We start from the raw sequence: 14,942 nt of genomic DNA, 5'->3' as shown, positions 1-14,942 counted from the left end.
TGCCGGTTTCCAATTATTTCCTTTTCCCAACCAAGCCACTTACAGAGCTGAGTGGGGAAGAAAGACTTCATCAGAAAATGGCAGAAAGAGAGCAAAGCGCTGTCCAGAAGATCTGACAGCAGGAGCAAGGGAGGTAAGTGCCAGAAACCCCTTTTAAGGGAATAGGTGGATTACACTATCAAGACAGGCTCTCAAGCTTGGAGCTTAAGTAACAGAAAAACAAACAACAACAACAAAAACAGGTGATTTGATCACAATCTACACATATATGAACAGACCTGCATCTTTCCAATAAGATATGCTAGGAGAGGTTTAAAATCCCATGATCTCTTTATTGCTTACTTTCTCTGGCATGTCTGCTTTTGGAGATGCAAGTTCAGAGCTCAGTGGGTGTTCCCTGTCTGTGTAGCATGTCTCTCTCCCAAAGCATCAGCCTCTGTGTGCCTGTTACCTTTCCAAATTATTCTCACACTGACATTGCACTGCAAGCTCTGGTTTATGAAAGAAAATGCAGCTAAAAAGTCTTTTCAGTAATATAAAACACACTCCGTGTTAATAATACTGACCTGTTGAGAACTCAGATCCTCTACAGTGCTCCAAAGTATATTAGGGAGTAATGCATGCCTGCAGAATCAGTCATTGTTTGCAAAGTAACTATTGTATAGTAGTTACATCACCCTGGTGCACATAGCTTGAAATAAGAGCTATACAAACAAACAGAATACTTTCACCTGGGTCTAAGTTGCTTAATATTAAATTGGAGCATGAAAAATAACCAAAAGGTACACACAGCTTTAATAGGAATCTATCTTCAAAAACAACACCCTTCAACCCCTTAAAGGGGTAATCCAGTGGTGAAAAACGTATCCCTTATCCTAAGGATAGGGGATAAGTTTGAGATCGCTGGGGGTCCGACCGCTGGGGCCCCCAGCGATCTCCATGTACGGGGGCCAGGCTCTCCGGCCAGATAGCGGGTGTCAACCACCGCATGAAGCAGCGGCCGACACGCCCCCTCAATACATCGCTATGGCAGAGCCGGAGATTGCCGAAGGCAGCGCTCCGGCTCTGCCATAGAGATGTATTGAGGGGGCGTATCGGCCGCCGCTTCGTGCAGGGGTCGACACGCCCCCTTCCCGCGGGCTGTTGGGGCCCCGTACAGGAGATAGTGGGGGGGCCCCAGCGGTCGGACCCCCCGTGATCTGCAACTTATCCCCTATCCTTAGGATAGGGGATAAGTTGTTCACCACTGGATATCTCCGCTCCGTGCCCAATGACTGGCATAAACATTTATAAAAATGATGCCCATGTTTACATGCTTTGTATTAATGTACTGCTTTTAAAAAAACTTGAACTTTTCTTTTTTTTTTAACATTGCCCTAATCTGATCACCTATAACCTTCTCATTTTCTGTATACAGTGCTGTTAAGGGCTCCTGTTTTGCACTGCTATATGTAGTTTTTATTGATACTTCGTTTGCGTATATGTGACTTTGAGATTACTTTTTATTATTATTTTTTTTTGGTGGGCTGTGATGTGACTAAAAGCAGCAATTTTTGACCTTTTTTTTTTTTTTTATTTTTTATGTTTACGCCATTCACCGTACGGGATCATTAACATTTCATTTAAATAGTTTGGACATTTACACACGCGGTGCATCACGGGTCGTCCGATGTGTTTGTTCACACCTCCGCAATACCTTAGATTCCGTGAATGGTATTAATCATAGCATCTAAAGGGTTAACAGCGGAATCCCATTTATCCATAAGGTCTCACCACCGTTACAATCACCGTTTCAGGCATGTAGGTCGCTGTGCGCCAAGTCCCAGGGCACATGGACATACATGTATGTTGTGTGTCCTCTAAGGGTTAAGTAAGAGAACCTATTATATCAATCATATGCTCTATATCTAAAAGGTATTAGTGCACTAATACTGAACAGCTAAAATCCCAAATTCCTGTTTGGGGCACCAAATGGAATTGTGCACTGTAAAGGAAGATCATTCATATGTGCAATAAAGGAGGCAATTTCTTTATATGGTTGAAACCATTCAATGTGAAAAATATGCAAAACATCTCTGGAAGTGGGACTAGACTACAGTATTTGACTGTAAAAAGAGAACCCCTTTTATAAATGCTGTGCAATAAACCTGCCCACAGAACGCACTTGGAATATACGTCTTTGAGTGTTGTCAACTGTTTTGTCAGAGTCTCCACTTCTTTCTCTTTATCTCTTAGCTTGCCACGCATGCCCTCTAATTTACTCTGCCACTTCTTGCCTTCTTCCCACCTTACAATCTCTTCTTTGGAGCTCTAAAGTGAGAAAAGAAATATTATCCAACAATTCTGCATAATTACATAAGTATTGTTCAGATAGAAAAAGACAGGTAGTGCTATACGTTTGAGGTAAATTACAGTCCCAAGGGGTATTCTCAAGGACCTCACCTGTAAAAACGGTTTACCTATGCACATCCATTTAGTAATATAAGGCTGGAGTCACACATATTATTTTTAGTCAAAGCCAGAAGTGGATCCAAAATGACAGAAAAGGAAAAAACTTTAAGGCAGATTATTCTCTTTTGGAACCACCCCTATATTTGGCTCAAAAAAACTGCAGGGGTTTAAAACTATAAACTGATGGGCACACGAGTTCATGGCTTGTTGCATGTTTGGCACTGTACAGTTATCAGTGATATGATGATCCGTGCACCCATGTGTCATATAACCAGGAAAAATGTGTATGTGCTGGAATAAAACATTGGAGGTTCCTACTTAAAGGGGTACTCCACTGGAAAACTTTTTTCTTTAATCAACGGATGCCAGAAAGTTAAACAGATTTGTAAATTTCTTCCATTAAAAAATCTTAAAACCCTTTCAGTACTAAGCAGCTACTGTATGCTCCAGAGGAAGGATTTTTCTTTTTGAACTTCCTCTCTATCTGAGCACAAGTGCTCTCTGCTGACACCTCTGTCCATGATAGGAACTCTCCAGAGCAAAATAGGTTTGCTATGGGGATTTACTCCAACTCTGGAGAGTTCCTAAAATGGACAGAGATGTCCGCAGAGAGCACTGTGGTCAGACAGAAAGGAAGTTCAAAAAGAAAAGAACTTCCTCTGTAGTAAACAGCAGCTGCTAAGTACTGGAAGGATTAAGATTTTTAAATAGAAGTAACTTACAAATTTGCTTAACTTTCTGGCACCAGTTGATTAAAACATTTTTTCTTTTCAGTGGAGTACCCCTTTAATGACAGCAAGCAGAGCTCTTAAAAAACCTTGAGAAAGCATCCTGGAAAATTGCATAGCTTTTAATTTACTGAAACTGTAATACCCCTTTAAAGTGTACTCATCTTAAAAAATATATATAATAATCATTTTTTGAAATGCCAAAAACATATACAACGTTTCTGGGACTAATCAATCATTAGAATAAGTGTGGAGAAGCACACTGTTATGCACTTTAATCCCTGGCTCACAGTGATTAAAGTGGCTCCTGTATATGTCTGTAAGCAGTCCAGTAAGGCTGGACAGAGGTTCCTTCACTCTGCTTGTTCTAACGACTGGTCGGAGCCTCATTTTTTTATGTCTCTGAGACATGTAAAAACGTTTATTTTTTATTTTTATTGACTGGTACACTTTAAGTGATTGCCATAATATTATGTGCCATCATATGGCTTAATCTAAAGCTAAATCTGTAGTCTAGACAAAAGAAGTTGGGGGAAGGCATGATCAAAGGGTTAAATATAGTTCAGTAGGTTTTAGAATAGAAAACTAAACACAAGAATGAGGGTTACAATTTGATATTATTTAGGAAGGGGATGAGGTATCAGAAGCAATTTTCTGTGTTTTTAAATTACGTCACTAAATGAAGGGTAATTGACTATCTGAACAAACCTTATCTCCGTGTGCAGGTTTTCGCTCCGCTTCCTCCGTTTTTTTCTCCAGCTCCACTTCTAGTCTTTTAACCTTCTTCTGAAGTTCATCTATCAGGCTCTGTTTACTTTCCAGATCTGACTTACTCTGAAATAGATAGTCGACATCCAGCTCTAATATTTACATAATGAAAGAGTCGGAAAAACGAAATAGACTTGTTTGATGTCACCTCGAGAAATGCTGAAGATAAAACACACCAAAGGCTTTAACAAGTATTTTATGTATGTAAGGGGCTCTTTATGCAACTGAATAAAAGAATAAGAAGGTATTAACAGTCAGTCATTTTATCAATAAGTAGAAGAGATTCATAAATTGTCATAAACCCCATCGTGAGACTGTTCTGTTTCAGAATGATCATTCCCATTACAGCGGTATGAAGCACTTGCTTTAGTTTTCCTAAAGGGTTATTCCCAGTCACTGTGTTTGTCCATAAAGTGGTGGCTTAGTCTAGTGATCACGTCAGATAAGTAGCCGACATTTGGGGGATTTCTTGGCATACTGGCAGAACAGTATGTTGATATATATAGTGGCATACCAGTGCTGTTTCTATTGATTTCAATGGGTACAGCAAAGTATGGCACATGATATCTATTGGCCAAAGATAGCAATTCCCCTTTAAACCAGTGACACCCAACCATTTTGCGCTCAAGAAACTGCGGACACAGTAACTCACTTGGTTTGAGGTAGAAGTAAGGATCTCACTTCATCATGCTGTATTACTGATATGTCTCACTAGTCTAGTTTTTGGGGAACCCTGAGAATATCAAATACTATGAATCCTTGGTTCAGAATCATCCCCCCCCCCCCCCCCCCCATGCCTTCTCATTTGTCCAGTCATTGATAAATCACTGAAGGAATCTGTAGAGCAGAGAGGATAAAGACTTTCAGGTCACTGAGGGATCAGTTTACACTACCTATTGAAGTCTATGGTTAGGGGAGGTCTGAATGAGGGTTTGAGGAAGAAGGAGAGGAGCAGCAAGGAGAGTGCTAGAAATACTGACAGATGATGATGGATTACTGGATCACACTACAGCTGGATTCATAGTTTACACTGCTCTATAATGTTTTCCAAGCTGATGCTCCTTTGAGGGTGTGCTAGAGAGAGGTAAGCGAACAGGTTTCCATGTTTTCTGCATGTCCTGTCCTGTCTCAGCAGCTAGTCCCTATGCACTCTAAAGCTAAACTAGCGAAATCTGACAATTAGATACAGAGCCTACTGATGGGTATAATTAATGAAAATTCCAGATAAATAAAGGCATGAAATAAGACCTATTCCTTAATGTACATCCAGGCCAGCTCCTGAAAAGTAATTTGAACATCTGATACACCTAAAAGGATACCTGCTAAAAATGACTCCACTAATGTGCATTAAAGAATTAGGAAGAATAAACAAGAATTTTCTTCTTTCTTTGCCGGTTTCTAAACGCTCACATTGGATGTCACCTGTGATTAGTATTTTCTTATCAAAATAATGTCTTTGGGTTAAAAGGGGCAAACTGTGTTTGTTTTACTTCTGTTTTACCCTGTGGAATCGAACACTAGGAGTTAGATCAGTAAGTGGTTGTGCTGCAAGGAGAATTCTGTCATAACAAAGCAATATATCTCCACAGAGAGTGACATAATGAAATGCTAAACTTCCGCTGCATAAAAGCTACTGGTAACATTAGTAACAGGGGTCATAGATTGTTCCGTAAGTAGAACATGCCTGTAAATACTGTACGAATGCCAACATACATTCTAGGCTGTTCTCTATACCTATATCACTGTGAGTAATAAGTGTACATTTACCTCTATTTTTGGTAATTTTGGTTTACCGATTCAGGCGTGGAAATATAATCTGGCTACCTAATAAATATAACATTATATATAATCTATTGCTAAATTACAGCCCAGGATATTCTAAATAAGCATTTTAAGACAAAGTGGCACTTTATATCAACCCACTTTAAAGGCTTATCCAAATAACCTTATCTTATTCTGGACTTAGAACATAAAAGGAAACCTTGTAACATATATTTTTATAAATTATTATTTCCCCATCTCCCTGCCAGTGGTTTCCGGAGTCCTCCAGCTTTCTTCTTCATATTGATTTAAAACACAACCTGTCACTATGGTGGTGACAACTATAGGGTAGGGATGTGAGAAAACAAGCTGCATGGAAAGGAGCAGGCGTGGTAAGAAAAGTATGCTGAAGGACTACTTTTACGTGTCAGTTTTAAAGGGATCGCCATTGAGGGGGCGTAGCCTGACACCACGAGGGGCATGGCCGATCCCGCAGCACGCGCACACAGTGTTCGGAACTAAATGTTCCGAACGCTGGACAGTGGAGTACCCCTTTAAGTGTCAAGAAGGTAGTGCTAAGCTGTGGCATGCATGCCTCCCCCTCACCCCCACCCCTACTTGCCTTGACATACAGGGCTCAGTACGGGAAGCCAAGCCCTGTAAGTCAGTAGGTCGAGGAAGGGAGAGGTGGAGGAAAGAGGAGACTAGCAATAATACTCTATGCTAAACATATATCATTACTACATTTTGTCACATTGTTGCTCCCTAAGTGACTCTTTTCAGAGAAGTAAAAAGGGGGATTGCTTCAGCAGCCCATGAGGGTAACAGACTATACAATTTCTATCATGCATTACTGACATCTATACCGAGGCTGCTCTTTTTGTTCTGTATCCTGCTGGCTGTTTAAGAGAACGTCTTTATTTTCTTTAGCATATTATATTATGCCCCTGACTGTCCCTGCTGAGCTTTTCACTATTTGTTCCTGTTCTAGTTCTCTGTTCATCATTTTCAGATTCTCTGCTGTTTCATAAAGAAATAGGGCACTCTGCTACAACGCATAGTGCTGGAGCATGCTCAACCAGCAGGCAGAAGCTGAACTATGGGTTGTAACATTAGGCAATGAACTATAAACATCACATTTTGGGTCAGTAGGTGCTGATGAATTATGTTGGAAACAATGGAAAAAAAATGAATAATATATATTGAGGACATTTTTCTTACATGGGTTGTACAGGTTAGAAAAACATGGCTGCTTTTATCTGGCAGTAGCCAAGTGGAAACAGGTGCAAGCTTTTGGGATTTCTAACTTAGTAGATGATGAATGCAATGTCGGGGTGTATTCACACATACAGTATCCTGCGCATATTTCATGCACAGGATTTGAAGCTACAGATTTAAGGTAAAGTGTCACAACATTGGAGTGGCACCATCCTGGCCTCTGCATTGTCACTATTCTTGAGTCACCTTTTGGTATGTATAGCTTGCTTTTACCACTATACTATTTGAGATACACATTTTAGGGGGACAAGTGTATTGTACATGTCTTGTTTTAATCCTCGTGCTGCTACTTTATTTTTTTCTGTGTGCAATATTTTCTTGAGCCGCTATACTGTGACCAATTACTGTATTCATTCTCTTTATATTATTCGCATGCAGACCTGGTGATATTGCCTTTTTTGTTGATGTTAGTATTCCTTCTTGTGTATTTTATTTCACTTCTATGTAATTTTTATTTTGCCTTAAAGTTTTCCATATTTTTGACATACCACATTCACTAAGTGACTACATTTTTTCTCTTTGTTGTTTTCATTATCTAGGAGATCACCACATTTTGCCAAAATATTGATCAGGGGATGGAGGGGGGTTGGCAGACAGTGGGCAACAGGCACCTGGCATCAGCAGACAGCGGGCAACAAGCACCTGACAGTGGCAGACAGTGGGGAACAAACATCTGTCAGTCTGTATATTACCACTCTTCAACCACCAACAAAATGGTGCACACAGTGAACTACAAGCCCCCCCTCATTTTGCACATAGACACAAGAGGAAGGTAGACAGGTGAAGCAAAATTTGCAGTAGTTAATTTGCAAGTTGCTTGCCTTCACCACATTCCTCATGTTAGCTCCCTCCGCTCGTCAAAAGTGGGAAATGTGACAAATTATCTCATTTTTCATATTTTGTGACAATTTTTTTTAAAATATTTCCAAAAATATAAAAAAAAATTTGAAAATGTATTTAAAGGAGTTCTCCAGTACAGGAAGTTATCCGCTATCCTAAGGATAGGGGGATACGTTTCCTGTACTGGACTACTCCTTTAACCTTTAAAAAAAAAAAAATCTAAATTAAAATTTGGGGACACATTTCCTTTAATGCTGTGGAGTTCAATGTAAACTAAAAGACTAAAAACAGCTTCAAATCCTGCGCATCAAATATGCGCAGGATACTGTACACACGAATAGACTCTTAAGGTACATTCACACGTGCGTATTTTGTGGCATATTTTCTGCTGCTGAATTTCCTACCCATTGAAATTAATAGATAAGTAAATCAGCTGCAAAATACTTATGTGTAAATGTACCCTTAGGGTAGGGTGACACGTGCCATATTTTGCTGCAGATTACTTCCTTACCCATTGACTTCAGTGGATAGGGGAAAAAAAAGCAGCAGCAAATACACAGCAAAATATGGCATGTGTGACCCTACCTTTAATGTATATTATTTAGAGTGTCTCCAAGGTCAAGCTATACTCTATCTGGGTTGTTTAGTATAGATAAACTCTTTTCCATATGCTTTTCTACTAGGGCATCTTATGGTAATAGAAAGGTATTTCCTAATCGGGTTCCCTTCAATTTATTAGAGCCAATACTCTCTGCAAATAATGGCTCTCTGGACATCCACAGTGGTGCAGTAAAACAGAATGATTACTACGGAATAATATTAGCAGATCACCATGACAACTTCTCACTGGAAATTACTTATCCTAACCATACAAGTCTGTTCTTTTTAACAATCTTACAATGTATGGCAGACTTTGGTAGACATCATAAACGCTGGAGAATCAGATCAGACCCCTTGTGTATACAATCTCTTACGAGGAACAGTATTCCTCATGGCAGAAAGTAATGGACGCCAACAATATTCCATTTACCTGTGCGCTGCTCATGAGTCGTTTTAGCCTTTTTTTCATCTCCTCATTTTCCTTATCGACTTCATCTTTTTCCTTGTGCAGTTTATTAATGATTTTCTGCTTTGCTCTCATCTCCTGGTTGAGGTTGTCAAGGTCCTGGGTGAGGTTATTCTCCCTGGTCTTGCTACTTTTCAAGGTCTCTTTAAGCTTTAGTAGCTGCTCGTTTAAGTCTTCAATTCGTGCCTGTAACGATAATATCAGGTTTCTTCACAATTAAATTTGCCTACTTAGAATACCACAAAGCAATTAGGTTCTGGATTAAAACTCTGTAATCAGCTTTTAAGTTAAGAAAGGATAATGTAACAATTTTCATTTGCAACCAACCCAAGCACCATGGGACATCATTTGCAAGTAGACGCTTAATGAGAGAATTTGCTTCAAATGAATTATTTAACTCTTGTACCCACGAAAGGAATATCAATAAAACAAGCCAGACAGCGGAGGTTACGGCAATGTTTTCTCTGTTAACTCACCTCGGTCTACCTTACGATCGATAAAATGTCAAATAGCACAGCAATGCAAAAAAATACAATGTGGTTTTATTACATAACGGACAACTGTTATAACAAAAAAAGGATTTGTGCCATGAATACACAAAAATTTGGAAAAATTCTAATGGCTTATATCATCTGTGATAAACAGAAAACGTCAACAACCATTGTCCACCAAGTACCGTACATACAAGTATCTTTGCCCCCAGAAATATAGTGAAAGAAGAATGTTCTACTTTCATACTTTTTTTTTTTTTTTTACAATTTTTAAAAAAAACTTTCTCTTAAATAAATACTTTACAATATATTTAAATATTTTGTTATTTCACTGTATACACACTTGTTTTTCCACAACACAATGGCTTATATAATCTGTGATAAATAGAAAGCATGAGCAACCAATGTACACCAAGTACACACCAAGTACTTTCCCCAGAAAGATAGTGAAAGGAACTAGCTATTTCAAAATATATTTAAATATTTTGTTGCACCACATTTTTACCAGATATTGCAGTACATGAATGTCTGTTTACAGCACTGTCTTGCTGCTAATCTTTACTGTTGTAAATACAGCAACATTAAGGCTGCCATCTGCAGGCTGGTAATGGTAATGCATAATGGTATATCTATATGTATAAAACTCAATGGGGAAATTTATCAATGTTGGTGTAGGTAGAAGTTTTTTGTAGATCGTTTTGGTCGGTCTAAATTTGGTGCAATTGCACCAAATGTACCATACTTGTGCAAGGCACATGATACATTTTGTGCAAAGTTCTAAATCTCCACACAGTTCTATTTGTACACTGGAACTGCCCCTCACAGGAAAAGTGGACACAGGGATTTTGTTCCATTGCTTTGAGGCCAGCATTCCACTGAAGTCTTTTTGTCCACCAGCAAAAACACCAGAAAAATGGTCACGCACATGACTAAGGGACGTAGAACCGCAAGTTTGTACTCGTGTCTCTCCCAGTCTGACCGAGGTATGTGCTTTATTCATCTTGTTATATGGAATCATTTACTTTTTACACCATGAAATGTGAAATATGAAGTTTAAGAATAAATAAGAATATATTGGAGTGATCTCCTACTGACTGGTGTGAGAAGATTTTTCAATATATCCTGCCTGCTGATTGACGCACCTTGATATTGTGTGAGAAGTGATGAGTAGCATATACATATATAGGGTGCTGAGCATCATTACTTACCTCCGCCGGCTGTATAGTATACAGGGGTGCATAGTGTACCCATGTATACTATACAGGAGCCCAGCAAGGAAAGCGTTAATCCACGCTGCTTAGCAGTTCTGGATTAAGTCTTTGTGCGCTATCCTGTATATACAGCTGTCTATAGATGACTGTATATACAGGATACAGTAGGCAGACCTCAACAATTGGAGGCTCCCTGTTTAGGAACACACTGCAGTATGGGCGCGCTCCCCAGGGGAGAGCGCCAGAAATGTACTAACCTTATTTTGAATGCGCTTTTTGAAAGCGGAGGACTACGTCAGATTCGGTGGACTGCGACGATGAACAGCGTTTTTTTTTATGTTAATAAAAGGGTTAACAAGGGCTGTGGGGAATGTATTTTAAATAAAATATTTTTTTCAATGTGTCGTTTTTTTTTTTTTATAATTGAATTTTCAGGCTTAGTAGTGGAATCTGTCTTGAAGACGGAATCCATTACTAAGCCGGGGCATAGCGTTAGCCCCAAAACAGCTAGAGCTATCCCCCAATTATTACCCTGGTACCCACTGCCACAGGGGTGACGGGAAGAGCCGGTACCAACAGGCCCTTTGCGTCAAAAATGGCACTCCTGGGGCTAGGCGGTAACATGTTGACGTTATTTAGGCTAGGGAAGGCCAGTTACAATGGTCTTCACCCACCCTGGTAACGTCAGGCTGTTGCTGCTTGGTTGGTATCTGGCCGATACTGAAAATAGGGGGAACCACACACGTTTTTTATTTATTTATAACCACCTAGGCCCGGAAGCGCCATATTTGATGCTCCAGGCCTGTTGGTACCGGCTCTTCCGGCACCCCTGTGGCGGTGGGTACCGGGGTAATAATTGGGGGTTAACTCTAGCTGTTTTGGGGCTAATGCTAAGCCCCGGCTTAGTAATGGATTCCATCTACAAGACGACTTCCACTACTAAGCCTGTAAATTCAATTAAAAAACATGACACATTGAAAAAACATTCTCCAGAGACCTGCTGTGATCCGCATTTATTAAGTTAACAAGCGGGCGGCACATGCAGCTCCAGGCGGGGTATACTGTATACGCTGTCACAATTCTTAATCCCTGCTGCTGGGAGATGAGCGGTCTGATTGGTGAAAAGCTAAAGAGTGCAGTGGAGCCGCATGTGCCGCCAGCTTATTAAGTTAATAAATGCGGATCGCAGGGGGTCTCTTTTGGGACAATTAGGAGTTATAGTCCAGAGGCTGAAGGGCAGATCACAGCAGGTCATTCTCCAGAGACCCGCTGCGATCCGCATTTAATAACTGTACAAGCCTGTGGCACATGAGGCTCCACAGCGCTCCCCACCGGCTCCTGTATACAGCTCTCACATTTCATAATCTCCGCCGCTGGGAGACAGGAGCTCTGATTGGTGAATAGCTTTTCACCAATCAGAGCTCCTGTCGGCGGGGATTATGAATTGTGACAGGGTAAACAGTATACCTCGCCTGGAGCCGGCAGGGAGCGCAGTGGAGCCGCATGTGCCGCCGGCATGTTAACTTAAGCAATGCGGTTTTGCAGCGGGTCTCTGGAGAATGACCCGATGCGATCTGCCCCTTAGCCCCTGGACTATAACTCCCATCATGGACAGAGTCTATCCATGATGGGAGCAGTAGTCCTAACTGTCCCAAAAGAGTCCCGCAGCCAGGGGATGTGCAAAAACTGTCCCTCAGCGCTGCGGTACTGCAACTACTCTCATCATGGGACAGACTCTGTCCCATAATGGGAGTAGTTGTAATTTAGCAGTGTTGAGGGACGGCTCCTGCACCCCCCGGCTGTCTCAGTAGAACACTTTCCTACGTGTCCTTTTTAATGGTGTATTTTTGCGTTACAAAAAAAAAACATATTTGCGCCAAAAAAATTTGTCTAAACTAAAAAAAATGCACATGATTAATTAGTATCCACTGCAAAATGCATTCCACAATACACCAAAAAATAAACTACTTGCTTTTTGCTCCACATATAGAAAAGAAAATGCTTCCACCACTAATGATAAATTCCCCCAATGTGTGTGTGTATGCATGTTCCAGCATCACGTCCAAACGGCTGAAGATATTAACATGAAATTTGGTACACGTTACTTATATGTCAACAACAAACATAGGATAGGTGATTTAACCCTAACCCACCATTCACGAGAGTCAGGGTTTTTATTTAAAGTCCCATACAAGTCTATGAGAAATATATGTTACTACATAACTTCCAAACAGCTGGAGATATTTCAATAATACTCGGTCACATGTTACTTATAGGTCCACTATGAATATTTACTATATTTATATACCATTAATTAACCCTAAACCACCCTCATTTGCGAGGGTCTGGGTTTTTGTTCAAAGTCCAATGCAAATCTATGGGAAATGTATATTCCCACATAACTTCTGTACGCCTGGAGATATTTTGATAATACTTTGTCACATGTTACTTATATGTCAAATAAAAATATATAATAGTTAAATTAACCCTAGCCTACCCCCATATGTGAAGGATGGGATTTTTGTTTCAAGTCCCATGCAAGTATTTAGGACTTCTGGTACCTTACGCCACAAGCTCCGCTCTGCATCTTTCGGTGAATGAGTCAGTCCGGCTGGCAAGCCACACCCTCCCTGCATTCCATGCCCCATCTTGCTAATAGACGCCCACCCTTTAAGCCACACCTCTTATTTTCAGTTTACAATATCTTCATCACAACTCAGCCCCACCTCAGGACTGGATATGAAGATTAGAAATGAGGATTAGATATGGGGATGGGATTTGGTTACAGGATATGGGGATGGTATATGAGGAAGGGATAAGGGGACGGGATATGGGGTCAGGATTTGAGGACAGGATTGGAGGACAAAAGCTTCCTCCTATGTTGCTTTTCCTCCCCTCCATGGATTAGGTAGGAAAAACCGGGCAGTACTGGGTACTCAGCTAGTTTTATATATAGTTTATAAGACATCTACATAAACTAAATGAATACTAATGCTAACAGCATATTCAACTGCAAACCCCAGATCACCCTCTGAACTGCAGAAAGGGTAATATTCATTTAAATTTTTATTTCAGAGCAAAAAAAATAATTTATAACCCACCAAGTACGTAGAAAAAAAAATAGTGACATTACAGTAAATGTCACATTCTCACCTTTAAATCTTTAGTCTGTCTGTCGACAATCTGCTGAACATTTAAATTTTCCTCCTTTTGTGCTGCTGTGGAAATAATCTGCCGTTCTGCATGAGCGGTCATTTCTGCCCTTAGAGCTAGCAGAGCTTTACTTAAAGCCTAGAAAAGACAATAAGGTACATCAGCAATATCGTTTTCTGGTTCTGGAGATACTTCATTGTTGTCATACAAGGACTTGCTGCAATAAGAAAAGTGATCTCACTCACTCAGTGAACATAATGTAAATTCAACCTCCTATTATAACTGTCTAGACCTCAATAAGGCTACAGAAGTTACATATAAAACGACTTTAAATGACGATAAAATCTTTTTTTCATGAATATTAAAGAACCAAGGTCAGCAGTTGTTCTACTTTAGTGTGCCCTTGAAAAACCTTCGACTGTATCAGACTTTGGGGGTCATATTCAAAACTCTTCACATCAAAAATTTAACGTTTTGCGCCAACATTTTGATATTCATAATGTTTTACATGAGAATTATCCAAGGTTTACACTAGTCACACCAGTTTTGGAAAAGTGGGTGTGGCTAATTTCCTGCTTTACATGATATTTTCAAAGGGGGGGGGGGTGCGGGGTGGAGTCCATTTTACATCAAAAATTTCACACCAGCTTTTTGCTAATGTAGAAATCACAGAAATGGTTGTATTTTTTATTTCAGTTTTTTGTTTTCTTTAGTTTTTTGGGGAAAGCTGTTGTTTAAAGGGGTATTCCAGGCAAAACCATATATATATATCTCAACTGGCTCCGGAAAGTTAAACAGATTTGTAAATTACTTCTATTAAAAAATCTTAATCCTTCCAATAGTTATTAGCTTCTGAAGTTTTCTGTCTAACTGCTCAATGATGATGTCACGTCCCGGGAGCTGTGCATGATGGGAGAATATCCCCATAGGAACTGTACAGCTCCCGGGACGTGAGTCATCAGAGAGCAGTTAGACAGAAAACAGCTACTCAACTTCAGAAGCTAATAACTATTGGAAGGGAAACCTTAGTAAATACAATGGAAAATAAATTGTAAGGGATTAAAACCCACAAAGAAACCTCCACTCCACTCTTAGTAAATAAGGGCCAATGTTTAAGGGATCAACTGCATGAAACGATGTAAGACAGCAATAGAATGACAAAAGGCAGCACATACCTTGTGATGGATTCCCTTTA

At 40.0% G+C, this 14,942-nt stretch overlaps 1 protein-coding gene across 2 annotated transcripts in view; it reads right to left on the bottom strand.

The window, feature by feature from the left end:
- The window catches only part of CEP290 (centrosomal protein 290), a 222,731-nt gene that overhangs the window by 40,105 nt on the left and 167,684 nt on the right, over positions 1-14,942 (bottom strand). For both annotated transcript variants that reach the window (XM_056574395.1, XM_056574396.1), the window contains exons 38-41: positions 13,748-13,885; positions 8,857-9,078; positions 3,888-4,013; positions 2,165-2,310 (exon numbers count right to left, since the gene is read on the bottom strand). In XM_056574395.1, the coding sequence (XP_056430370.1) occupies positions 2,165-2,310; positions 3,888-4,013; positions 8,857-9,078; positions 13,748-13,885 (632 nt within the window). The remainder of the gene's footprint in view (positions 1-2,164; positions 2,311-3,887; positions 4,014-8,856; positions 9,079-13,747; positions 13,886-14,942) is intronic.

This window comes from Hyla sarda, chromosome 4, assembly GCF_029499605.1.
Source record: "Hyla sarda isolate aHylSar1 chromosome 4, aHylSar1.hap1, whole genome shotgun sequence".
Lineage (NCBI taxonomy): Eukaryota > Metazoa > Chordata > Amphibia > Anura > Hylidae > Hyla > Hyla sarda.
The sequence above is the reverse complement of the archived record's forward strand: the minus strand, read 5'-3'. Positions and strand labels throughout refer to the sequence as shown.